The sequence below is a fragment of the Macaca fascicularis genome, chromosome 19 (genome assembly GCF_037993035.2).
Source record: "Macaca fascicularis isolate 582-1 chromosome 19, T2T-MFA8v1.1".
Taxonomy (NCBI): domain Eukaryota; kingdom Metazoa; phylum Chordata; class Mammalia; order Primates; family Cercopithecidae; genus Macaca; species Macaca fascicularis.
In genome coordinates this window covers 11,959,871-11,986,699 of record NC_088393.1, presented here as the reverse complement: position 1 = coordinate 11,986,699, position 26,829 = coordinate 11,959,871, and the positions used below count along the sequence as shown (strand labels likewise).

The 26,829-nt window shown below is 52.1% G+C and overlaps 1 protein-coding gene across 41 annotated transcripts; it reads left to right on the top strand.

Annotated features, from left to right (window-relative positions):
• Positions 1 to 47: 47 nt before the first annotated feature.
• On the top strand, positions 48 to 26,561 carry RGL3 (ral guanine nucleotide dissociation stimulator like 3). 41 transcript variants are annotated; one of them, XM_074025963.1, is made up of 20 exons: positions 48 to 116; positions 577 to 690; positions 2,876 to 3,099; positions 3,268 to 3,321; positions 3,779 to 3,990; positions 6,873 to 6,990; positions 14,168 to 14,310; positions 14,398 to 14,613; positions 15,899 to 16,002; positions 16,094 to 16,178; positions 18,365 to 18,421; positions 18,530 to 18,616; positions 18,785 to 18,817; positions 18,908 to 19,029; positions 20,393 to 20,484; positions 20,582 to 20,650; positions 20,739 to 20,835; positions 22,746 to 22,947; positions 23,034 to 23,148; positions 26,108 to 26,561. In XM_074025963.1, exons 7-20 carry the CDS (start codon positions 14,239 to 14,241, stop codon positions 26,224 to 26,226), a joined length of 1,470 nt encoding a protein of 489 aa, XP_073882064.1. In that variant the 5' UTR covers positions 48 to 116; positions 577 to 690; positions 2,876 to 3,099; positions 3,268 to 3,321; positions 3,779 to 3,990; positions 6,873 to 6,990; positions 14,168 to 14,238; the 3' UTR covers positions 26,227 to 26,561. The 41 variants fall into 41 exon arrangements, 31 of the variants coding, with proteins under 31 accessions (XP_073882064.1, XP_073882067.1, XP_073882057.1 ...); XM_074025966.1 differs by having other exon boundaries at positions 20,393 to 20,488; positions 22,801 to 22,947; XR_012428410.1 differs by lacking the exon at positions 6,873 to 6,990 and having other exon boundaries at positions 22,801 to 22,947.
• Positions 26,562 to 26,829: the final 268 nt, after the last annotated feature.

Genomic DNA, 26,829 nt, shown 5'->3' with positions numbered 1-26,829 from the left:
GCCCCAGCGCCCAGCCACTGCCCGCCACCCGCCGGCCCTTCCCTTTCACTCAGCGGAGCCACTGAGAGGGACGGGTGCCGGCCATGGAGCGCACAGCAGGCAAAGAGCTGGCCCTGGTAAGGGGACAAGGGATCCCCGGACCCCGCATTCCTGGTGACCCGCAGGTCCAGAAACTCCAAGTGCCCTCCCGTCGGACGCTATCTGCTCCCATCTGAACTTGCCCTGGAGTCCCCTCCTGGGGACTCACGGCCCTTGACCCAGTGAAGCGACTACTTCCTCTTAGGGGTAGGGGCGCGATTCTCTGAGCGCAGTCGGCAGAAAAGGCTAGAGGCAGATTCTATGAGGCGGGGCCCTGGGACATCCCCAAATGCTACCACATGTCCTCAGGACCTGGGAGGAGGGGACCCGCGGCTGGGAGGGTACTAGCCTGGGACCCCAGCCCGAGTCTAGCAGCTTCTGGCTGGGAAGGGGCGTGGGGATGGAGCAGCAAGACTCAGCCCGAGTCCAAGCCGCCAAGGAGGCTGAGGCCCCAGGACCTGCGCCCCTTTGGTGCCCTGAGTCCGCCTCTGCGTCTAGGCACCGCTGCAGGACTGGGGGGAAGAGACCGAGGACGGCGCGGTGTACAGTGTCTCCCTGCGGCGACAGCGCAGTCAGCGCTTGAGCCCGGCGGAGGGCACCGCGGGCAGCCAGGTGAGGAGGGGGTTTGGTGTGTGGCGCGGGGCCGGAAGCGACCAGGTGAGGGCGGAGCCGGAGAGCCGAGCACAGGCCGCCAGATGCAGTGGGCGGAAGGAAGGGAGGGGCTCAGAGGCGACCAGGTAGAAAGAGGCCTGGGGGCGGCCAGGTAAGTGGGGGAAGATCCAGGGAATCGGGTGGGGCCAGGTGATGGCCGCGCAGTTCTCGAGAGGAGCCTGGGGACAGCTTGGTAAGGACAGAACTGGACGACAGGGTTAGGAAAGGCAGGTTTAGAGGGCCGGGGCTGGAAGGTGGAAAGGGGTTGGTTTAGAAGTGGCTGGGTGAGGGTGGGTGGGGCAGCCAGTGAAGCGCGACTGGAGGGCTGAGGGAAGCCCGGGGTGGACAAGAGTGTATGTGTGGGGGCGGGGGGAGGGAGTAGGGGACAGGGCATGGGAGAGAGAGGGTTTCCAGGGCAGGTTGCAGGAGATATTTGTGGATGGGGAGGAATAGTAACTTCAAGCGGGCAGGGTGTGGGGCACACACCTGTAATCCCTGAGCTTTGAGAGACCAAGGCAGGAGGCCAGGAATTCGAGACCAGCCTGGACAACACAGCAAGATTCTCTTTATATAAAAATAAAAATCAAGGCCGGGCGCGGTGGCTCAAGCCTGTAATCCCAGCACTTTGGGAGGCCGAGACGGGCGGATCACGAGGTCAGGAGATCGAGACCATCCTGGCTGACACGGTGAAACCCCGTCTCTACTAAAAAATACAAAAACTAGCCGGGCGAGGTGGCGGGCGCCTGTAGTCCCAGCTACTCAGGAGGCTGAGGCAGGAGAATGGCGTGAACCCGGGAGGCAGAGCTTGCAGTGAGCCGAGATCTGGCCACTGCACTCCAGCCTGGGCGGCAGAGCGAGACTCCGTCTCAAAAAAATAAAAAATAAAAAAATAAAAATAAATAAAAAAAATAAAAAAAATAAAAAAATCAAAATCAAAATCAAAAAATTAGCTGTGGGTGGTGATGCCCAGCTACTCAGGAGGCTGGGGCAGGAGGACCACTTGAGTCTAGGAGTTGGAGGCTGCAGGGAGCTATGATTGTGCCACTGCACCCCAGCCTGGGCAACAAAACAAGACCTTGTCTCTAAAAAAACCAAACCGAAACAATAACTCCAAGAAGCCGGGAGTCAGAGGAATCACACACAAGAGTGGTGCTAGGGGCTGGGCATGGTGGCTCACGCCTGTAATCCCAGCACTTTGGGAGGCCGAGACGGGTGGATCGTGAGGTCAGGAGTTCAAGACCAACCTGGCCAAGATGGTGAAACACCGTCTCTACTAAAAATACAAAAAAATTAGCTGGGCGTGGTGGCGGGTGCCTGTAATCCCAGCTACTTGGGAGGCTGAGACAGAGAATTGCTTGAACCCAGGAGGCAGAAGTTTCAGTGAGCCAAGATCATGCCACTGCACTCCAGCCTAGGTGACAGAGCGAGATTCTGTCTAAAAAAAAAAAAAATAGTGGTGCTAGGGGCTGGGCACTGTGGTTCACGCCTGTAATCCCAGCCCTTTGGGAGACTTTGAGAGGCCAAGGTGGGCAGATTACTTGAGGTCAGGAGTTCGAGACCAGTCTGACCAACATGGTGAAACCCTGTCTATAAAAATTATCTGGGCATGGTGGTGTGCACCTGTAGTTTCAGCTACTTGGAGGCTGAGGCAGGAGGATTGCCTGAACCCAGGAGGCAGAAGTTGAAGTGACCCAAGATGGTGCCACTGCACTCCTGCCTGGGTAACAGAGTGAAACTCTGTCTCAAAAAAAAAAAAAGCCAGGCGCAGTGGCTCACACCTGTAATCCCAGCACTTTGGGAGGCTGAGGCAGGCGGATCACAAGGTCAGGAGATCGACACCATCCTGGCTAACACGGTGAAAACCCGTCTCTACTAAAAATACAAAAATTAGCTGGGTGTGGTGGCGGATGCCTGTAGTCTCAGCTACTCGGGAGGCTGAGGCAGGAGAATGGTGTGAACCCGGGAGGCGGAGCTTGCAGTGAGCTGAGATCGCGCCACTGCACTCCAGCCTGGGCGACAGAGCGAGACTCCGTTTCAAAAAAAAAAAAGAAAAGAAAAAGAGTGGTGATAGTGATTAATGTGATTAGAGAAGGAGTGCTGCGAGGACAACTGCTGCTCTCTCATGGCCGCCTCTCCCCTCCTGCAGGCCCCCAGCCCCATTGCCAACACCTTCCTCCACTATCGAACCAGCAAGGTGAGGGTGCTGAGGGCGGCGCGCCTGGAGCGGCTGGTGGGAGAGTTGGTGTCTGGAGACCATGAGCAGGACCCCAGCTTTGTGCCTGCCTTCCTGGCCACCTACCGGACCTTTGTACCCACTGCCCACCTGCTGGGCTTTCTGCTGCCACCAATGCCGCCGCCCCCACCTCCTGGGTCAGTAGTGAACCAGAACCTCCATGTTCCCCACCCTAGACCCCCAGTTGGGCACCCCCCTCCACCTCCTCAGGTGTGGAACCAGGAAACACCTCCCAAACCCAGAGCCCTCTTCCTAAGCCCCCTCTAGCTTCCCCCTTCTTCACCTCCTGGGGGACTTCTTCCCAGGGTAGAGATCAAGAAGACAGCGGTACAAGATCTGAGCTTCAACAAGAACCTGAGGTGGGTCCTTCATCTGGATAGGGGAGTGCCGGGAGGGAAATCCCAGAGGTCAAAGGTTAGCAGTTGGCCTGGGGTTTTGAAAATTGCAGGTTGGGTAATAAAAGACTGGGAGTCAAGCCCGGCTTGGTGGTTCACTCCTGTAATCCCAGCACTTTGGAAGGCAGAGGCAGGTGGATCACTGGAGGTCAGGAGTTAGAGACCAGCCTGGCCAACATGGCAAAACCCTGTCTCTACTAAAAATACAAAAAAAAAAAAAAAAAAAAAATAGCTGGGCATGGTGCTACACGCCTGTAGTCCCAGCTACTCGGGAGGCTGAGGTTGCAGTGAGTCAAGATCAGGCCACTGCACTGCAGCCTTGGTGACACAGTGAGACTCTGTCTCAAAAAAAACATACCAGGAGTCACATTCTAGGTCCCCTACTCTGGACCCAGTTCTGAGACCCTGCCTCTCTGGCCAGGGCTGTGGTGTCAGTGCTGGGCTCCTGGCTGCAGGACCACCCTCAGGATTTCCGAGACCCCCCTGCCCACTCAGACCTGGGCAGTGTCCGAACCTTTCTGGGCTGGGCGGCCCCAGGGAGCGCTGAGGCTCGAAAAGCAGAGAAGCTTCTGGAAGATTTTTTGGAGGAGGCTAAGCGAGAGCAGGAAGAGGAGCCACCTCAGGTGTGGACAGGTGAGGGGTTTTTGGATCTAGTCGTGTTCTGAGAAGGCCTTTCTTGCCTGCTTCTTCCCACACAGACTTTCTCTCCCCTCTCAGAGCTGCAAAACTTAAGCAAGGTTTTTAACTCTAAGTCTCAATTTCCTCATCTGTACAATGGGGATAATAATTCTTTGTCGGCCAGGCATGGTGGCTCACGCCTGTAATCCCACAGTTTGGGAGGCTGAGGCGGGCGTATCACCTGAGGTCAGGAGTTCGAGACCAGTCTGACAAACATGGAGAAACCCCGTCCCGACTAAAAATACAAAATTAGCCAGGCGTGGTGGTGCATGCCCGTAATCCCAGCTACTCGGGAGGCTGAGGCAGAAGAATCGCTTGAACCCGGGAGGCGGAGATTGCAGTGAGCTGAGATCACGCCACTGCCATCCAGCCTAGGCAACAGGAGCGAAACTCCATCTTAAAAAAATAAAAATCTGGGCCGGGCGCGGTGGCTTAAGCCTGTAATCCCAGCACTTTGGGAGGCCGAGACGAGCGGATCATGAGGTCAGGAGATCGAGACCATCCTGGCTAACACGGTGAAACCCTGTCTCTACTAAAAAATACAAAAAACTAGCCGGGCAAGGTGGCGGGCACCTGTAGTCCCAGCTACTCGGTAGGCTGAGGCAGGAGAATGGCGGGAACCCGGGAGGCGGAGCTTGCAGTGAGCTGAGATCCAGCCACAGCACTCCAGCCTGGGCAACAGAGCGAGACTCCGTCTCAAAAAATAAATAAATAAATAAATAAATAAATAAATATCTTTGTCTGAAGTATTAGCACATGTCTAATACTTTTCCCTCCTTGGTGCCATTGGGTCAGGATGCCTGTGTTTCTAGCTGCATACCATTGCCTTGATACTTGTCTTTAATTATTATTATTTTTTTTGAGTCAGGGTCTTGCTCTGTTCCCCAGGCTGGAGTGCATGTCTCCATCATGGTTCACTGCAGGCTCAACATCCTGGGCTCCAGCGATCCTCCCGTCTGGGTCTCCCAAAGTGCTGGCATTACAGGCGCAAGCCACTATACCCAGTCTGTAAAATGTTTCTTATTTTTGAAATTATTTTTTCAATTTTTTTTTTTTTTTTTTTTTGAGACACAGTCTCGCAGTTACCCAGGCTGGAGTGCAGTGGCACGATCTCCGCTCACTCCAACCTCCACCTCCTGGGCTCAAGTCATTCTCCTGTCTCAGCCTCCCGTGTAGCTGGGACCATAGGCGCGTATCACCATGCCCAGCTAATTATTTTGTAGAGGTGAGATTGTGCCATGTTGCCCAGGCTGGTCTCAAACTCCTAAACTCAAGTGATCCGCCTGCCTTGGCCTCCCAAAATGCTGGGATTACAGCCATGAGCCATTGTGCATGCGCAGCCTCCTTACTTACTTATTGGCTTTCGCTCATCTCATAGACTGTGAGTGCGTGAGAGGAGGACCTGTTGTTCTTGCTCCCAGCTCTGTCCCCAGGGGCAGGAACAACACAGATTAGTTTGCTGAATAATTGCATCCTGCTTAGGAAGTATCATCTTTCACCCATCTGTGTTTGATCTGATCCGCATCACAAAAGCATCTTTATCCCTAATCCCCATGGCTTAATCTCCAGATTATAGTGGCCACATTCCTGCTCAATTTACAAAGCAGCAGCTACTTCTCCAACCCTGGTGACAAAGTCTCAGTTATTTATGTATATAAAGGCATATATATATATATATATATATATATATGTGTGTGTGTATATATATGTGTGTGTGTGTATATATATGTATATATATATGATTTCTCCAGCTGATTCCAAGTCATTAGAGCTCCATAGTCCAATGTGGTGGCCCCTAGCCCCTGTCGCTATTTAAATTAATTAAAATTAAATAAAATTCAGGTATTTTCTTTTTAGAGATGGGGTCTTGCCATGTTGCCCAGGCTGGTCTCGAACTCCTGGGCTTAAGCAATCATCTGGCCTCAACCTCTCAGGGTGCTGGGATTGTAAGTGTGAACCACTGTGCCTGACCCTACCTTTTTTTTTTTTTGAGACAGAGTTTCGCTCTTGTTGCCCAAGCTGGAGTGCAATGGCATCATCTCGGCTCACTGCAAGCTCCGCCTCCCGGGTTCAAGTGATACTCCTGCCTCAGCCTCCTGAGTAGCTGGGATTACAGGCGTGTGCCACCACGCCCGGCTAATTTTTGCATTTTTAGTAGAGACGGGGTTTCACTGTGTTAGCCAGGATGGCCTCAATCTCCTGACCTCGTGATCCGCCCCCCTCGGCCTCCCAAATTGCTGGGATTACAGGCATGAGCCACCATGCCATCCTTTTTTTTTTTTTGAGACAGAGTCTCGCTCTGTCGCCCAGGCTGGAGTGCAGTGGCGCCATCTCAGCACACTGCAACACTGCCTCCTGGATACAAGAGATTCTCCTGCCTCAGCCTCCCAAGTAGCTGGAATTATAGGCACCTGCCACCACACCAGCTAATTATGTCTTTTTATTAGAGACAGCGTTTCACTATGTTGGTCAATGTGGTCTTGAACTCCTGACCTCAGGTGATCCACCCACCTGGGTCTCCCAAAGTGCTGGGATTACAGGCGTGCGCTACCATGCCTGGCCTACTTTTTTTTTTTTTCAAAATCCAGTCAAGCAAAGGCAAAAATTCAAGTCTTCAATCCCACTACCCACATTTTGAGTGTTCAGCCACCACACTGGACAGAGCAGCTAGAGAATTTTTCCACCATTGCAGAGAATTCTATGGAAAGTGCTGCCCTAGTTTCCTTGAGGTCAGAGGAGAAAATGAACACTTGTTTAAAACCTTCTATGTGCTAGGCTCAGGGACACACTTTTTAATTTTATTTTATTATTTTTATTTTTATTTTATTTTGAGACAGAGTCTTGCTCTGTCGCCCAGGCTGGAGTGCAATGCTGCGATCTTGGCTTACTGCAACCTCTGCCTCCTGGGTTCAAGTGATTCTCCTTCCTCAGCCTCCCGAGTAGCTGCGACTACAGGTGTGTGCCACCACATCCGGCTAATTTTTTGTAGTTTTAGTAGAGACGGGGTTTTACCATGCTAGCCAGGATGGTCTCGATCTCCTGACCTTGTGATCCGCTTGCCTTGGTCTCCCAAAGTGCTGGGATGACAGGTGTGAGCCACCGCACCCTACTATGAATTTTATTTTTAGATACAGGGTCTTGCTGTGTTGCCCAGGCTGGACTTGAACTCCTGGGCTCAAGTGAGCCTCCTACCTCAGCCTCCTGAGTAGCTAAGACTACACTTGCACCATGTAGTTTAGAAGAAAGTAGATGACCACCATGCTCATCTATTTTATTTTAAGAACTTAATTTTGGGTTCACTTTTTGCTATGGAAAATTTCAGACATATACAAAAGTGGAGAGAATAGTATGACGAACATTCAGACATCCATCGCCTATCATCAACGATGATCAATTTCACAAAAAAAAATATTTTCAGGATGATTTTAAAACAAATCCCAGGCTTATGTCAGTTCACACATAAATGTTTTGGGAACACACGTCTGACAACAGGCTTGCTTTTTTTTTTTTTGAGATGGAGTTTCACTCTTGTTGCCCAGGCTACAGTGCAATGGCAGGATCTCAGCTCACCTTAACCTCCGCCTCCTGGATTCAAGTGATTCTCCTGCCTCAGCCTCCCGAGTAGCTGGGATTACAGGCGCGTAGCACCACTCCTGACTAATTTTGTATTTTTAGTTGGGGGGGCGAGTTTCTCCATGTTGGTCAGGCTGGTCTCAAACTCCTGACCTCAGGTGATCTGCCCATCTCGGCCTCCCAAATTGTTGGGATTACAGGCATGAGCCACGGCGCCCGGCCCTTTTATTTTTATTTTTTTTAGTAACCTTCATGTTTATAATTTTTTTTAAAATCAGAAATATTTGATATAAAAAAATACCCAGTCCAAGCCGAAAGCAGAGGCTCCTGCTGGCAATCCCAGCACTTTAGGAGGCCAAGGCAGATGGATGGCTTGAGCCCAGGAGATTGAGACCATCCTGGGCAACATGTTGAAATTTCGTGTCTACAAATAATTAGCAGAGCGTGGTGGTGACTGCCTATAGTCCCAGCTGCTTGGGAGGCTGAGACAAGAGGATCATTTTAGCCTGGGAGGGTCAAGGCTGCAGTGAGCCGTGACTGTGCCACTGTACTCCAGCCTAGGTGACAAAGCGAGACCCTGCTTCAAAAAAAGAAAAAATACCCAGTCCATATTCAAATATTCAAATCCCCCACTTGCCCCTGAACCTGTTTTTTTGGACACTGGATCTTCCTATTTTGCCTGGGCTGGGCTTGAACTCCTGACCCTCCCACCTCAGCCTCCTGAGTAGCTGGGACCACAGGTGCCTACCACCGCGCCCAGCCCTACATTTTTTTGACAGTTGTTTCTGGCCGGGTGTTGTGGCACGTGCCTATAGTCCCAGCTACTTAGCATGCTGAGGTGGGAGGATCTCTTGACCGCGGAAAATCAAGGCTGCCGTGAGCTGTGAGCATGTCCCTACACTCCAGTCTAGGCGACAGAGCTGCGGGAAGGAGGAGTAGTTGTCTCTTCAAATTGAAATCCAAAGAAGATCTACTCAAGGCATTTGGTTGTTTGCTTCTCTCTCTCTTTTTCCTTTTTTTTTTTTTTTTTGAGACGGAGTCTCGCTCTGTCGCCCAGGCTGGAGTGCAGTGGCCGGATCTCGGCTCACTGCAAGCTCCGCCTCCCGGGTTCACGCCATTCTCCTGCCTCAGCCTCCCAAGTAGCTGGGACTACAGGCGCCCGCCACCTCGCCCGGCTAGTATTTTTTGTTTTTGTTTTTGGTTTTTTTTTTTTTTTTTTTTGAGACGGAGTCTTGCTTTGTCACCCAGGCTAGAGTGCAGTGGCCGGATCTCAGCTCACTGCAAGCTCCGCCTCCCAGGTTCACGCCATTCTCCTGGCTCAGCCTCCCGCGTAGCGGGGACTACAGGCGCCCGCCACCTCGCCCGGCTAGTTTTTTGTATGTTTTAGTAGAGACGGCGTTTCACCATGTTAGCCAGGATGGTCTCGATCTCCTGACCTCGTGATCCGCCCGTCTCGGCCTCCCAAAGTGCTGGGATTACAGGCTTGAGCCACCGCGCCCGGCCTTGTATTTTTTTTTTTAGTAGAGACGGGGTTTCACTGTGTTAGCCAGGATGGTCTCGATCTCTTGACCTCGTGATCCGCCCGTCTCGGCCTCCCAAAGTGCTGGGATTACAGGCTTGAGCTACCGCGCCCGGCCTCCTTTTGTTTTTTGAGATGGAGTCTCACTCTGTCGTCCAGGCTGGCGTACAATGGCGTGATCTCGGCTCACGGCAACCTCTGCCTCCTGGGTTCAAGTGATTCTCCTGCCTCAGCCGCCTGAGTAGCTGAGATTACAGGTGCCCACCATCACGCCCAGCTAATTTTTGTATTTTTAGTAGTGAGGGGGTTTCGCCATGTTGGCCAGGCTGGTCTCGAACTCCTAACCTCTAGAGATCTGCCCACCTCGGCCTCCCAAAGTGTCAGGATTACAGACATGAGTCACCACCCCTGACTGGTTGTTTGTTCTTAAGTCTCTTTTATTCTGTAACAGATCCCCATTGCCTTTTGTTTGAAGCCGTTAGAGGGCAAAAAACATGGGTCATGTGTCCTGAGGTATGCCTCACACTCTTTTGGACTTACCTGTTTGCTTCCTCATAGTTTCATGTAGCATGTTTCTCTATCCCCATTATTGCTGTAACATTTAAAGGTTTGATTAGATGTAGGGGCATTTTTTTTCCAGTGACCACTTTTTTTTGAGCGGTGAGACAGTTTCTTGCTCTGTCACCCAGGTTGGAATGCCATGGCATGATCACAGCTCACTGCAGCCTTGACCTCCTGGGCTCAAGAGATCCTCCCTCCTAAGCCTCTTGAGTAGGTGAGACTACAGGTGTGCATCAGGATGCGCAACTTAAAAAATTTTTTTTCTGTAGAGATGGGGTCTCACTATGCTGCCCCGGCTGGTCTCAAACTCCTGGTCTCAAGCAATCCTCCTACCTCAACCTCCAAAAGTGCTGGGATTATAGGTGTGCCCAGCCCAGTATCCACTTCTAAAAACTAATATTTTGCAATGCCACTGGTCCTAATTCAAGAGGAAAGAGGTAATTATACAGATTTACAAAGATTATTTTAAAATAATAGTATTGGGTGGGGCAGGGTGCGGTGGCTCATACCTGTAATCCCAGCACTTTGGGAAGCCGAGGCAGGGGGATCACCTGAGGTCAGGAGTTCGAGACCAGTCTGGCCAACATGGTAAAACCCCATCACTACTTAAAAAAAAAAGAAAAAAATTAGCTGGGTGTAGTGGCACCTCCTGTAGTCTCAGCTACTCAGGAGGCTGAGGCAGGAGAATCGCTTGAACCCTGGAGGCGGAGGTTGCTGTGAGCGGAGATCGAGCCACTACACTCCAGCCTGGGCAACAGAGCAAGACTCCGTCACAAAATAAATAAATAAAATCATAGTATGATGCCATAACTAGTACAAAGGAGGAGGAAAGTGAGAGTAATTTACACAGCAATAAACCATGTGTTCAGTGGGTAATGCTTGGGTATGCCCCACTGGGACACATGATGAGGTTGTCCCGTGTCTTTGCCTGTCCTAGCATCACAGTGTAGTGTCACAGTGCTTTGTACTGACAGCAACAAGCACCAACTAATGCAGGGGAGGACACTGGTGAGGCAAAGACAGCAACATAGGTGCTGGGGACATCATTTTCCAAACTTGTGAACATTTGCAATTTGCAAACAAAACAAAGCCCAGACTTTCATGGTCCTTGTATTCTTGGAGCCAAAACAATTTGTGTTTATGAACAAAATAGTCAGGTTGTAGGTAGGTGCAGATTATTGCAAACAAGTTTTTCCTTTGTGTTTTTGTTTTTTTGTTGTTGTTGTTGTTGTTTTGTTTTTTGAGATGGAGTCTCGCTCTGTCACCCAGACTGGAGTGCAGTGGCATGTTCTCGGCTCACTGCAAGCTCTGCCTTCCGGGCCATTCTGCCTCAGCCTCCCGGGTAGCTGGGACTACAGGCGCCCCCTACCACGCCTGGCTAATTTTTTCTATTTTTTAGTAGAGACGGGGTTTCACTGTGTTAGCCAGGATGGTCTCGATCTCCTGACCTTGTGATCCTCCCATCTCAGCCTCCCAAAGTGCTGGGATTACAGGCGTGAGCCACTGTGCCAGGCCCCTTCTTCCTTTCTTAAAGACAAATCAAGTGCAGTAGTGAGAAGTGGGGAAAAAGTAGAACAAGGAGTCCGATCTGCACCTGTGAACACTCAACTGAGATAAGTCACTACCTTGGTACCAGCCACAAACAGGTTATTCAAAGACACAAATGTCTGGAGAGACATTTGGAGGCTGGAGGGCACAATTCAAGATCCCAACTTCCAAAGTTTCCCTTAGGGGGCGCCACCATCAAAATCCACTAAATAAAATTATTCATATTTGTTGAGCGCTTTATAGTAATCTGGTATGCATGATCTTAAACAAAAACAGGCCGGGCGCGGTGGCTCAAGCCTGTAACCCCAGCACTTTGGGAGGCCGAGACGGGCGGATCACGAGGTCAGGAGATCGAGACCATCCTGGCTAACACAGTGAAACCCCGTCTCTACTAAAAAATACAAAAAAACTAGCCGGGCGAGGTGGCGGGCGCCTGTAGTCCCAGCTACTCGGGAGGCTGAGGCAGGAGAATGGCCTGAACCCGGGAGGCGGAGCTTGCAGTGAGCTGAGATCCGGCCACTGCACTCCAGCAAGGGGGACAGAGTGAGACTCCGTCTCAAAAAAAAATAAAAATAAAAATAAAAAACAAAAACAAAATCCACAGCCAGGTGCACTGGCTCATGCCCGCAATCTCAAAACTTTGGGAAGCCAAGAGGGAGGATCACTTAAGCTCAGGTGTTTGAGACCAGCCTGGCAACATAATGAGACCCTGTCTGTACAAAAAATAAAAAATTAGCTGGGTGTGTGCCCGTAGTTCCAGCAACTCAGGAGGCTGAGGCAGGAGGATCGCTGGAGCCCAAAAGGTTGAGGCTGCGGTGAACTGTGATTACACCACTGTACTCCAGCTTGTGTGACCCTGTTTCAAAGTGAGAGCCTGTTTCAAAAAGAAGACACAGCTCACTCCTGCAATCCCAGAACTTTGGGAAGCCGAGGCAGGCAGATCACTTGAGGTCAGGAGTTCAAGACCAACCTGGCCAACATGGTGAAACCCTGTCTATACAAAAATACAAAAGTTAGGCCGGGCACGGTGGCTCAAGCCTGTAATCCCAGCACTTTGGGAGGCCGAGACGGGCGGATCACGAGGTCAGGAGATCGAGACCATCCTGGCTAACACAATGAAACCCCGTCTCCACTAAAAATACAAAAAAATTAGCCGGGCGTGGTGGCGGCGCCTGTAGTCCCAGCTACACGGGAGGCTGAGGCAGGAGAATGGCGGGAACCCGGGAGGCGGAGCTTGCAGTGAGCCGAGATCGCGCCACTGCACTCCAGCCTGGGCGACAGAGCGAGACTCCGCCTCAAAAAAAAAAAAAAAAAAAAAAAATACAAAAGTTAGCTGGGCGTGGTGGCTCTTGCCTGTAATCCCAGCAACTTGGGAGACTGAGGCAGGAGAATTGGTTGAACCCCGGAGGCAGAGGTTGCAGTGAGCCAAGATCGCACCATTGCACTCCAGCCTGGGAGACAGAGTCAGACTCCATCCAAAAAAAAAAAGGCACAGGGAGGTTAAAACACATGCTTTGCCGGGCGCGGTGGCTCACGCCTGTAATCCCAGCACTTTGGGAGGCCGAGGCGGGCGGATCACAAGGTCAGGAGATCGAGACCACGGTGAAACCCCGTCTCTACTAAAAATACAAAAAATTAGCCGGGCGCGGTTGTGGGCGCCTGTAGTCCCAGCTACTCGGGAGGCTGAGGCAGGAGAATGGCGTGAACCCGGGAGGCGGAGCTTGCAGTGAGCCGAGATCGCGCCACTGCACTCCATCCTGGGCGACAGAGCGAGACTCCGTCTCCAAAAAAAAAAAAAAAAAAAAAAAAAAAACACATGCTTTACACAGCAAACTAGTGGACAAGTTTGCATTTGAGTTTGAGACTTTCTGACAATAGACTTCCCTGAACCAGGAAGTCATATCACCTCTTTCCAAAAAAAGAGGTCAGATTAATCTTATCCTAATACATATTCAAAATCACAAAGCTTTATTTTCTTCTCTGGCCTTTGAGCACCTGGCTTCAAATCCCCGACCTGTCATTCACCGAAGGTGTGACAAATTGTTCTTTGCCTCCCTTTCCTTAACTGTAAAAGCTGGATAAATAACAGTACCTCCCTCACTGGACTGGTGTGGTGAGTTACTGAATAAATCCACACTAGCTGCTTAGTGAACATTACTGTTGCTGTTACATCTAAAAACATTCAGGGCCGGGCGTGGTGGCTCACACCTGTAATCCCAGCACTTTGGGAGGCCCAGGTGGACAGATCACTTGAAGTCAGGAATTTGAGACCAGCCTGGCCAACATGGTGAAAGCTCGTCTCTATTAAAAATACTAAAATTAGCCGGGCGCGGTGGCTCAAACCTGTAATCCCAGCACTTTGGGAGGCCGAGACGGGTGGATCACGAGGTCAGGAGATCGAGACCATCCTGGCTAACACAGTGAAACCCCGTCTCTACTAAAAATACAAAAAAAAACTTAGCCGGGCGAGGTGGCAGGCGCCTGTAGTCCCAGCTACTCGGGAGGCTGAGGCAGGAGAATGGCGTAAACCCGGGAGGCGGAGCTTGCAGTGAGCTGAGATCCGGCCACTGCACTCCAGCCTGGGTGACAGAGCGAGACTCCGTCTCAAAAAAAAAAAAAAAAACAACTAAAATTAGCCGGGCATGGTGGCACATGCCTGTAATCCCAGCTACTCCGAAGGCTGAGGCAGGAGAATCACTTGAACCCAGGAGGCTGAGGTTGCAGTGAGCTAAGATTGTGCCATTGCACTCCAGCCTGGGCAACAGAGTAAGACTGTCACAGAAAAAAAAAAAAAAAAAAAAAAAAATTCAGAGAGTTGTCCGTTTTACAAATGAGGAAAGTGAGGCTCAGAGAGGGACAGGGACTTGCCCAAGGTCACACAGCCAGTCTTGGATTCAAACTTGAGAGTTTGTAACCTTTTCTAATGATCAGGACCTCCCAGAGTTGCCCAAACTTCTGACCCAGACTCTGCAGAGGCCTGCGCGGAGGAAGAGGAAGGACTCATGCCGCAAGCTCCCCAGCTCCTGGACTTCAGCGTGGACGAGGTGGCCGAGCAGCTGACCCTCATGGACTTGGTGAGGATCCCAGACGGGGTCGGGATGAGCCACAGTGAGGGGACAGGTTCTGCTAAGCACCAATCCCACACCCCTCCCCTGGCCCAGGAGCTCTTCTCCAAGGTGAGGCCCTACGAGTGCCTGGGCTCCGTGTGGTCGCAGAGGGACCGGCCCGGGGCTGCAGGCGCCTCCCCCACTGTGCGCGCCACCGTGGCCCAGTTCAACACAGTGACCGGCTGTGTGCTGGGTTCCGTGCTCGGAGCGCCGGGCTTGACCGCCCCGCAGAGGGCGCAGCGGCTGGAGAAGTGGATCTGCATCGCCCAGGTGTGTTGGGGGCGCGGGGAGGGGATGCAGGGGCGGGCCCTGGGGCCAGAAGAAACGAGGGCTCGGGAGAGAGACAGGGGCGTGTCTAGGCGAGGGAGGGAAGGGGGTGGAAAGTTGATGCCTAGGGTAACACTTGGGTTCAGGGAGGAGGGTCTGGGTCCTGCAGAGAGGCTGCGGGCACGACTAGGTCCCAAGGGAGCTGGGAGAAGTAGGGAGCCCGGACCCGAGAAGTCAAGATCGGAGGTAGGGGCTGGAGGGGCAGCTAGGGGAGGGGCTGGAGCCCGAGGGAGGAGGGAGGAAGGGACTCCCAGGGCATGAGTGGGAGTCTCAGTAGCTTGTCCGTGAGACAAGACCCAGGTGTCCGATCTGGCGTCACAAGTCACGGGATCAGGCCGGGCGCAGTGACTCACTCCTGTAATCCCAACCCTCTGGGGAGAGGGAGGATCGCTTGAACCCTAGAGTTTGAGACCAGACTAGGCAACATAGTGAGACCAATGTTGCTTAACAAACAAAAAAATTAAAAATTAGACTTACAGGCCTGGCGCAGTGGCTCACGCCTGTAATCCCAGCACTTTGGGAGGCCGAGGCGGGCGGATCACGAGGTCAGGAGATCGAGATTATCCTGGCTAACACGGTGAAACCCCGTCTCTACTAAAAAATACAAAACAAATTAGCCGGGCGTGGTGGCGGGCTCCTGTGGTCCCAGCTACTCGGGAGGCTGAGACTGAGACTGGCCCGAACCCGGGAGGCGGAGCTTGCAGTGAGCGGAGACTGAACTCCAGCCTGGGCGACAGAGCGAGACCCCGTCTCAAAAAAAAAAAAAAAAAAAAATTAGACTTACAAAAAAAAAAATTCGCCTGGTGTGGTGGTGTGCCTCTGTCATCCCAGCTACTTGGGAGGCTAAGGCAGGATAATCGCTTGAACCTGGGAGGCGGAGGTTGCAGTGAGCCGAGATCGGGCCATTGCATTCCAGCCTGGAGGATAAAGCGAGACTCTTTATTTATTTATCCCCCTAAAAAATAAAAATAAAATAAAAATTAGCCGTACACGATGGCAAGCTCCTGTAGTCCCAGCTACTGAGGCAGGAGGCTGAGGCATGTGGATCGCTTAAGCCCAGGAGTTCCAGGCTGCCAGTGAGTTATGATCGAGCCACTGCACTCCAGCCTGGGCCATAGACCCTATCTCTAAAAAAAAAAAAAAAAAAAAAAAAAAAATTAGACAAAGAAGTTTCAGGATGAAAGGTGGATAATGCCTGGGTCTGACCTGCGTCCCCACCGCCTGGCAGCGCTGCCGAGAACTGCGGAACTTCTCCTCCTTGCGCGCCATCCTGTCCGCCCTGCAATCTAACCCCATTTACCGGCTCAAGCGCAGCTGGGGGGCCGTAAGCCGGTGAGCTGGGACGGGACCTCTTCCCCACCCCATCCCAGGTCTGACCCTTCCAAGCCACTGACCCCTGACCACCCTTTTCCTGTCCTCCCAGGGAACCGCTATCTACTTTCAGGAAACTTTCGCAGATTTTCTCCGATGAGAACAACCACCTCAGCAGTAGAGAGATTCTTTTCCAGGTAGAGATGGATGCAGACCCCGGGGATTTTAGGCCCCGGAAGTTGGGGGAGGGACTTGGGGCCAGGCAGGGAGAATCGCCCTGCTGTGGTCAGGACACTCTGTCCTTCCCTACCGCTCAGCAATGACCTTACCCTTGTCCCTGGCGGGTTGCACGTTTTTCTTTCCTTTACTTCCTGCATTGTAGTTCACAGTCAGTGACTGCCCTATTTATTCACTCAGCAAAACACAAGAAAGCACAAAGAAAAGGTTACTTAAGGCCAGAGTCATAGCACAGGGTGGGAACAAAAAAAAAAAAAAAATGTTCTGAGGACTTTACCTTGATAAGCAAAACTAAAAAATGTGTGTCAAAAGTCTGGCTTATTTATAAGCAAGATTTAGATTCTCATTGCAATCAGGCAGTGGTTTTTACAGTGAATCTAGAATAGATGCTTGGGCCTGGAACATTCTCCACCCATCAAGGTGTGCATGCAACTTGCTCACTCACCTCCTTCTGGTCTCTGATCAAATGTCCCTGCCTCTGAGAGGCCTTCCCAGCCTCCATCATCCCCAAAACCACACATCTGGTTTTTTGTTGTTGTTGTCATCACTGTTTTTTTTGTTTGTTTGTTTCTTTGTATTGAGATGGAGTCTCACTCCGTCACCCAGACTGGAATGCAGTGGCATGATCTTGGCTCACTGCAACCTCCACCTCTCAGGATCAAGCAATTCTCTCTGCTTCAGCCTCCCAAGTAGCTGAGATTACAGGCACCCGCCACCACGCCTGGCTAATTTTTGTATTTGGTAGAGAGGGGGTTTTGTCATGTTGGCCAGGGTGGTCTTGAATTCCTGACCTGAGGTGATCCACCTGCCTTGGCTTCCCAAAGTGCTGGCATTACAGGTGTGAGCCATCACTCTCAGCCAAATTTTGCCTTTTTTGTTCACTGTTGCCTGCCCGGCACCTAAAACAACACATGAGCTATAGGTGGCTCACACCTATAATCCCAGCACTTGGGAGGCCGAGGTGAGAGGATCACTTGAGCCCAGGAGTTCGAGACCAACCTGGGCAACATGGCAAAACCCCATCTCTGCAAACAAGTACAAAAATTAGCTGGGCGTTGGTGGTGCACACCTGTAGTCCCAGCTACTCAGGAGGCTGAGGTGGGAGGATCGCTTGAACTTGGGCTGTCGAGGCTTCAGTGAGCCAAGATCATGCCACTACACTCCAGCCTGAGTGACAAAGTGAGACTCCATCTCAAAATAAAATAAAATAAAAAGTAAATAAACAACAGCAAATTCAGGATACCCAGGAGATCCTTGGCAGGCCTGTGCCATCCAGCTGCAGACAACGATTCTCTCCTTGTTAAGGCCAACCCTGGGGGCCACCACCCCTACAAGCCCCACCTCTTATGGGGGAGCCCTCTCCCTGCTGTTTGTCACCTCTCTACCCCCACCCAAGGTGGTCTGGCTTCTAGAGTGGGCCTTCACCACTGGCTTCTTCTTTTTTTTTTTTTGAGATGTTTTGGTCTTGTTGCCCAAGTTGGAGTGCAATGGTGCGATCTCGGCTCACTGCAACCTCCGCCTCCCGGGTTCAAATGATTCTCCTGCCTCAGCCTCCCAAGTAGCTGGAATTACAGAAACAAGCTACCATGCCCAGCTACTTTTTAGTAGAAACAGGGTTTCACTCTGTTAGCCAGGCTGGTCTCAAACTCCTTACCTCATGTGATCCGCCAGCCTCAGCCTTCAAAAGTGCTGGGATTACAGGCGTGAGCCACCATGTCCGGCCTTTGAAAAATAGTTTTTCTTTTTGAGAGGGAGTCTTGCTCTGTCGCCCAGGCTGGAGTGCAGTGGTGCGATCTCGGCTCACTGCAGCCTCTGCTTCCCAGGATCAAGCTATCCTTCTGCCTCAGCCTCCCAAGTAGCTGGGACTACAGGCGTGAGCCACCAAACCTGGCTAATTTTTGTATTTTTAGTACAGACGGGGTTTCACCATATTGGCTAGGGTGGTCTCGAACTCCTGACCTTACATGATTTGCTTGCCTTGGCCTCCCACAGTGCTGGGATTATAGGCCTGAGCCATCACGCCTGGCCTACCACTGGCTTTTGATTACTCAAAGCACGAAGGGTACATACAATGGGTCTGCAGGCATCCTCCCTGAGGAATTGTCCCAGGAGACCCCAGGCCTGCTCAGTTTTTCTCTTCCCCCAGGAGGAGGCCACTGAGGGATCCCAAAAAGAGGACAACACCCCAGGCAGCCTGCCCTCGGTGAGTGATTACAGTTTGGGATGGGGACAAGTGGGATCTTCAGGGAGGGGCGTGGAGGTTGATGGGATCAGTTATGGCCCTGAGTGACTGGAGCTTTGGGGGCCACAGAAACCACCCCCAGGCCCTGTCCCCTACCTTGGCACCTTCCTCACGGACCTGGTTATGCTGGACACAGCCCTGCCGGATATGTTGGAGGTCTGATCCCTGACCCTTGACCCCGACCCCAGCTCCACTTGCCCCGATATCCACCCTTGATCCTACCTGTACTCCTGACACCGCCCCACAGTGGGGGTCCTGACATCCCAGCCCCTGACCTTGACCCTTGACCCTGGGTGCTGCAATTCAGACATACTTTGCCCCCAGGGGGATCTCATTAACTTTGAGAAGAGGAGGAAGGTGAGTGGAGGCTACACTGGGTGTGGGGGTGGTGCCTGAAGGTGGGGTGGGGGTGGGCCAGGGGTAGAGTCTCAGAGGCTCATCCCCCAGGAGTGGGAGATCCTGGCCCGCATCCAGCAGCTGCAGAGGCGCTGTCAGAGCTACACCCTGAGCCCCCACCCGCCCATCCTGGCTGCCCTGCATGCCCAGCGCCAGCTCAGTGAGGAGCAGAGGTGACCACCCTGTAGCCTGTCCTGGCCCCACCCCAGCCGATCCTGGTCACGAACTGGATTCCACCCATTCCGTACACACCTCCAGCTTCTCCCAAGACCCCCTCTTGAGCCCTGACCCCCCTACAACCTGTGACCTTGCAGTATCTCCAGCCGAATCAAATAGACTGGGCCTGGTGGTTCACACGTGTAATCCCAGCACTTGGGAGGCCAAGGTGGGTGGATCGCTTGAGCCCAGGAGTTTGAGACCAGCCTGGGCAACATGGTGAAACCCCATCTCTACAAAAAAATACAAAAATTAGCTGAACGTGGTGTTGAGTGCCATTGGTCCCAGCTACTTGGGAGGCTGAGGTGGGAGGATCGCTGGAGCCTGGGAGGTGGAGGTTGGAGTAAACCAGAATGACACCACTGCAGCTCCAGTCTAGGTAACAGAGTAAGACCCTGTCTCAAAAAAAAAAAGAAAAAAAAAAGTCACAGTTGATCTCTCATCTCAATTTTGACCCCATCTGATTTTCTGACCTCAACTTTAGCATATTCAGCTGGTCATTCAACTCAACTGTCCCAAGTGTTGACTTCCCCATGTTTGGTCCTATCTGACCCATGACCCCTCATCTGAATCTGACTCTGACCCCAACCCTTGATCCTCAGTTCTGAGTAACTGTCTCCAACTTTCGTGTTTATTTGTCCAACTTGACTATCACAACTGTGTACTTTCTTTCTATATAACTGTGACCCTAACCATTGACCCCAGTGGTGACCAGACCCCAGTCTGACCCTGACTTTATTTTTTTATTTTATTTATTTATTTTTGAAACAGACTCTCACTCTGTTGCCCAGGATGGAGTGCAGTGGCACGATCTCGGCTCACTGCAGCCTCCACCTCCCAGGTTCAAGCAATTCTCCTGCCTCATCCTCCCGAGTAGCCGCAATTATAGGCGCAAGCGACCACACCCGGCTAATTTTTTGCATTTTGAGTACGGATGGGATTTCACTATATTGGCCAGGCTGGTTTCAAACTCCTGACCCAAAGCAATCCTCTCGCCTCGGCCTCCCAAAGTGCTAGGATTACAGGCGTGAGCCACCACGCCCGGTCCTGACCCTGACTTTAATCCTGACCCAATTTGATTCCTTAGTGCCACCCTGTGAATCTCTTTGTGACCTCTTGACCAGCCATCCTGTCCCATCTCTGATAAGACCTTGATGCTTAATGACCCTCATTTACCACCCTGACCCTGACATGTGGGATGCCACCTCTGGCTGCTCCCTCTTACACCCCAAACCCACCTCCCAACTGATTCTAACTCTTATCTCTCCATCCCCTGTATTTCCTGCCCCCACCACCTCATCCACATGTTGACCCCCTCAGCTACCGGCTCTCCCGGGTCATTGAGCCACCAGCTGCCTCTTGCCCCAGCTCCCCACGAATCCAACGGCGGATCAGCCTCACCAAGCGTCTCAGTGCGTGAGTTTCAGGGTGTGTGTGTGGGGAGTGATGTGGGCAGATATCAGCAGGGGCTGCTCCTGCCTTAGCTTCATCCCCTGTCCCCCTCCTTAGGAAGCTTTCCCGAGAGAAAAGCTCATTCCCTAGTTGGAGTCCCGGGAACCCGTCATCCCCCACCTCCAGGTGAGCATTCTGCTTGGTGACGGGACCAGGGACCGTGGGATCAGGAGTCAGCACAGCCACCCCACCTCGGCCTCTGCATCTCCCCCAGTGTGTCCCCAGGGTCTCCCCCCTCAAGTCCCAGAAGCAGAGATGCTCCTGCTGGCAGTCCCCCGGCCTCTCCAGGGCCCCAGGGCCCCAGCACCAAGGTACCAAGACAGCTTGTGTGTGCATACGGGCCTGTGGGCACCCAGGCTCTGTGTGTGTGTGTGCGCGTGTGTGCATGCACATGTGTACACACAGGATTGTGGGGCCAGGAGTGTACACAGGAGACGCACTGAGCACCCGGGTTATCCATCCAGGGCATTGCGTGCATCTGCATGGCCCTGTCTGGGTGATCACTCATCAATCTGACTCGTACTCAGATCTGGACCTGTGTAACTGCTTACCCATGGGGCATCTAGGGTGCAATCACATCACACCCCCTTTTTATTTGAAACAGGGCCTTCTCGCTGTGTCACCCAAGCTGAAGTGCAGTGGTGCAATCTCAGCTCACCGCAACTTTCTCCCCTCCCCCAGGCTCAAGCGATCTTTCCACCTCAGCCTCCCAAGTAGCTAGGACCACAGGTGTGCACCACCATGCCCTGCTATTTTTTGTCTTTAGTAGAGATGAGGTCTTGCCATGTTGCCCAGGGGGATTTCGAACGCCTGAGCTCAAACGATCCACTCACCTTGGCCTTCCAAAGTGTTGGGATTACAGGCGTGAGCCACCGCACCCAGCCTACACTTTTTTGAGGACATGTATGTCCCTAAGAATCTGCATACCATGCCAGACATGGTGGCTATTGCCTGTGATCCCGGCACTTTGGGAGGTCAAGGTGGGAGGATTGCTTGAGGCCAGGAGTTCAAGACCAGCCTGGGCAGCATGGTGAGACCCTGTCTCTATTAAAAGTCAAAAAAATTAGCTGGGTGTAGTCCCAGGCTACACCTGGGAGGTGTAGGCTCAGCAGGCTGAGGTGGAAGGATCGCTTGAGCCCAGAAGTTTGAGGCTGCAGTGAGCTACGATCATGCCACAGCACTCTAACCTGCATGACAGAGAGAGACACTGTTTATAAAGAAAAAGAGGCTGGGTGCAATGGCTCAAGCCTGTAATCCAAGCACTTTGGGAGGCCGAGGTGTGCGGATTACGAGGTCAAGAGATTGAGACCATCCTGGCCAACATGGTGAAACCCCGTCTCTACTAAAAATAAAAACATTAGCTGGGCATAGTGGCACAAGCCTGTAATCCCAGCTACTTGGGAGGGTGAGGCATGAGAATTGCTTGAACCCGGGGGGCAGAGGCTGCAGTGAGCAGAAATGGCACCACTGCACTCCAGCCTGGGCAACAGAGCAAGACGCCATCTCAAAAAAAGAAAAAGAAAAGAATCTGCATACCAGAAGAGGAAATGTGGGCCTGAGTATTCACGAGATCATGTGTGGGATTGTTCATTGGCACGGGCTATGAGTGTCCAACCACTGTCAGCATATGTGTGTACACAGGATTTCTTGTGTATGAGCATGGGTTGTGTGTATATGAACACCATTCACGTCTGTTTCTGTAATAGGGAACCAAAGTCTGTATATGGTAGGGTGGTGTATATGAAGGCTTGTGAATGTACCCTAGTTGCATGTCCCAGGCTCTGCATGTGTAGGGGGAAGTAGTGTGTTTTCTTGAGATTTTATTTTATTTTATTTTATTTATTTATTTATTTATTTATTTTTGAGATGGAGTCTCGCTCTGTCACCCAGGCTGGAGTGCAGTGGCGTGATCTTGGCCCCCTACAACCTCTGCCTCCCAAGTTCAAGTGATTCTCCTGCCTCAGCCTCCCGAGTAGCTGGGATTACAGGCATGCGCCACCAAGCCCCACTAATTTTTGTATTTTTGGTAGAGACGGAGTTTCACCATGTTGGCCAGGCTGGTCTTGAACTCCTGACCTCAGGTGATCCGCCCGCCTCGACCTCCCAAGGTGCTGGCGGATTACAGGCGTGAGCCACTGCACCCAGCCAATGTTTTCTTGAGATTTTCAATGTGGGGTTATTGAATACACCAGTGGTGGCTGAGAAGTTCACGCTTTCTTAGCCCTCAGCATCTGCAGATGAGCCAAGTTGTAGCCTCCATCCCTTACTGCCTGCAGCTGCCCCTGAGCCCGGACCTGCCCAGACCCGGCCCTTTGCCTCTGGGCAGCCCTCGAATCCCCCTCCCGGCGCAGCAGAGCTCGGAGGCCCGCGTCATCCGCATCAGCATCAACAATGACCACGGGAACCTGTATCGAAGCATCTTGGTGAGCGGCTGGGCTGGGGGTCTGCTAGGGGCTGCCCTGCCCTTGGGGCCAGGGCCCTCGCCTCACCTCCCGCCCCTCTCTTCCAGCTGACCAGTCAGGACAAAGCCCCCAGCGTGGTCCAGCGAGCCTTGCAGAAGCACAATGTACCCCAGCCCTGGGCCCGTGATTATCAGCTCTTTCAAGTCCTTCCTGGGGACAGGGGTGAGCAGGGATGGCTTGGAGCTCAGGATGGGGGGCAGCAGGGAGGGGAGCAGACTGACCAGGCTCAAGGATGGAGCCCAAGGTTACCTGGGTTCACAGGGCTGTGAGGTGGTTCAGGCAGAGAGTAGGGGTAAGATAATCAGAGTGGGGGTAAGAGGACATAAAACATCTGTACCCCAATGATGTAAGGTCATGAGGTTGTCTAGGCTCAGTGTGAGAGAGAGGCACCAAAGGTCATCTTCCTAGAATTTAAAAGACAGTAAGATTGTCCAGGGTCCGGCCAGGCGCGGTGGCTCATGTCTGTAATCCCAGCACTTTGGAAGGTCAAGCTGGGCGGATCACTTGAGGTCTGGAGTTTGAGACCAGCCTGACGAACGTGGTGAAACCCCGTCTCCAAGAAACATACAAAAATTAGTCGGGTGTAGTGGCACACTCCTGTAATCCTAGCTACTCGGGAGGTTGAGGCAGGAGAATAATTGCTTGAACCTGCAAGGCGGAGGTTGCAGTGAGCCGAGATCATAGCACTGCACTTCAGCCTGGGCAACAGAATGAGACTCTGTCCCCCCCCCAAAAAAAGAGCTGGGTGTGGTGGCTCAGGCCTGTAATCCCAGCACTTTGGGAGGCCAAGGCAGGTGGATCACGAGGTCAGGAGTTTGAGACCAGCCTGGCCAACATGGTGAAACCCTGTCTCTACTAAAAACAAAACAAAAAAATAGCTGGGCGTGGTTCAGGCGCCTGTAATCCCAGCTACTCGGGAGGCTGAGGCAAGAGAATCACTTGAACCTGGGAGGCGGAGGTGGCAGTGAGCCAAGATCGCGCCATTGCACTCCATCCTGGGTAACAGAGTGAGACTCAGTCTCAAAAAACAAACAAACAAAAAAAAAGATTGTCCACGGACAAGTGACAGAAGCAAGTGTAGACGGTTGTCTGGCCTTAAATTTGTAGGATGGGCTGGGCATGGTGGCTTACAACTGTAATCCCAACACTTTGGGAGGCCAAGGTGGGTGGATTGTCTGAGCTCAGGAGTTTGAGACCAGCCTGGGCAACATGACGAGACTCCATCTATAAAAAAGTACAGAACTTGGCTGGGCGTGGTGGCTCATGCCTATAATCCCAACACTTTGGGAGGCCAAAGCGGATGGATCACTTGAGGTCAGGAGTTCGAGACCAGCCTGGCCAACATAGTGAAGCCCTGTCTTTACTAAAAATACGAAAAAAAATTAGCTGGGCTTGGTGGCAAGTGCCTGTAGTCCCAGCTACTTGGGAGGCTGAGGCGGAAGGATCGGTTGAACCCGGGAGGTGGAGGTTGCAGTGAGCCAAGATCGTACCACTGCACTCCAGCCTGGCGACAGAGTAAGACTCTGTCTCAAAAAAAAGAAAAAAAAAAGAAAAAATATATATATATACACACACACACATACACAAATTAGCTGAGCATGGTGGCATGTGCCTGTAGTCCCAACTACTGGGGAGGCTGAGGTGGGAAGATCACTTGAGCCTAGGAGGTGGAGGCTGCAGTGAACTGAGATCACACCAGTCTGGGTGACAGAGCAAGACCCTGTCTCAATTAAAAAAAAAAAAAAAAAAAGGCCAGGTGCGGTGGCTCATGCCTGTAATCTCAACACTTTGGGAGGTCAAGGCGGGCAGATCACAAGGTCAAGAGATCGAGACCAGCCTTGCAACATGGTGAAACCCTGTCTCTACTAAAAATACAAAAATTAACGGATGTGGTGGCACATGCCTACTTGGGTGGCTGAGGCACGAGAATTGCTTGAACCCGGGAGACGGAGGTTGGAGTGAGCCAAGATCGCGCCACTGCACTCCAGCCTGGCGAGAGAACAAGACTCTGTTTCAAAAAAAAAAAAAAAAAAAAGATTGTCTAGGGTCAAGTGAGAGAAGGGAGTGTAGAAGTTTGTCTGATCTTAAGTTTGTAGCATCATGGTGAGGTTGTTCAGGCTCAACCTGTAGGGATGGGAGACTAAAGGGCATCCGGCCTTGGATTTGTGAGGAAGTAGGTTTGTTCACCCCCGGAACCCTGAGGTTATCTGAACCTGGGATGGGAGAGAGCCAAATGGATAGCAGGGAAGCATGAGGTTGTCCTGTCTGACAGGGAGAAGCAAGGGATTGAGGGTGTTCACGCTGAAGTACATGGCATGAGGTTGGCTGGATATTAGGACAGATGCTTCAGGTTGTTCAGGTGCTGAGTGTGAGGCCACAAGCGCGTGCAGGCTGGAAGCGGGAAGTTGTTCAAGGTGACAGCAGCATGAGATGGGCTGGAAGTGGTTGTGGGGGAGGGGTGGGGTGAGCAGGAAGTTGTCTGGGGGGCTGGTCTAGGGTGGTCTAAGTTCGCCCAAACTTTTACTGCAGGTTGTCTTTTTTTTTTTTTTTTTGAGATGGAGTTTTGCGCTGTTGCCCAGGCTGGAATGCAATGGCAGGATCTCGGTTCACCGCAACCTCCACCACCCAGGTTCAAGTGATTCTCCTGCCTCAGCCTTCTGAGTAGCTGGGATGACAGGCATGCGCCACCACACCCAGATCATTTTTTTGGTGTTTTTAGTAGAGACGGGGTTTCACCATGTTGGCCAGACTGGTCTCAAATTCCTGACTTCCAGTGATCCACCCACCTCGGCCTCCCAAAGTGCTGGGATTACAGGCGTGAGGCACCGCGCCCCGCCAGTTTGCCCAAACTTTTACTGCAGGTTGCCTTGTCTGTGATGAGGGGGAGAATGTTAGGAGGTTGCCCAGGCTTTTGATAAGGGAAGGCTTGAGGTGGTGCAGGTTTTCAAGTGAGAAGTTGTCCAGATTCCCAGTGAGAGCAGAATGAGCTTGATTGGCAGTAGCTGCAGAGGGACCCACGGCTGTTCAGGTTCGAGGTTGAGTGGTAGTAGGTTCCCGGGTACTCTGTGAGGGTGACACAAGGTTGTGAGGGCCTATTACCACCGTCTCCACTCCTGACCAGAGCTCCTGATTCCTGACAATGCCAACGTCTTCTATGCCATGAGTCCAGCCGCCCCCGGAGACTTCATGCTACGGCGGAAAGAGGGGACCCGGCACACTCTGTCTGTCTCCCCGACCTGAGGCAGCTGTGTCCTCCCCGCAAGACACAAGTCCCACAGGCAAGCTTGTGACTCCTCTCCTGGAAAGCCCCCAACTGAAGCTACTATACTCTGTATCCCGGGACCACCCCCCAACTGTAGCCCATTGGACCCCATCTCTTTTCATGACCCTGTTGGTACTAGATCCATATTCCAAAGACATCAGCCCATGGGTGGCTGGTGGACAGCTCAATCTCATAAATATAGAAAGGGGTGGGGCATGGGTACGTCAGATCCCTCCCCAGAGAAATGTTACAAATGTTGGAGATGCATCAGAAGTGACAGATGCAGATGAAAATAGTCACCAGAGTTATGAAACAGGTGTCAGTCTTGTTTATTTTGCGCCTGTGTGCCACATTCACCCTTTATCAAGATAAAGGAAAACAACCACACACACACACACACACACACACACACACACACACACACACACACACACACACATACACACAAACACAGAGAGAGAAAAACCTAAGAGCCAAGGCCAGCCTGGGCAACATAACAAGATCCTGTCTCTACAAAAAATACAAAAATTTGGCTGGGTGCGGTGACTCACGCCTGTAATCCCAGCGCTTTGAGAGGCCAA

What these genes read in the sequence shown, in the direction of transcription:
- RGL3 (XM_015440850.4), top strand. Translation starts at nt 84, where the DNA reads ATGGAGCGCACAGCAGGCAAAGAGCTGGCCCTG. An exon ending in GTAGAGAGATTCTTTTCCAG is followed by an intron (nt 16,179 to 18,364) that starts GTAGAGATGGAT and finishes CTCTTCCCCCAG; the next exon opens with GAGGAGGCCACTGAGGGATC. An exon ending in CCCTGCCGGATATGTTGGAG is followed by an intron (nt 18,617 to 18,784) that starts GTCTGATCCCTG and finishes CTTTGCCCCCAG; the next exon opens with GGGGATCTCATTAACTTTGA.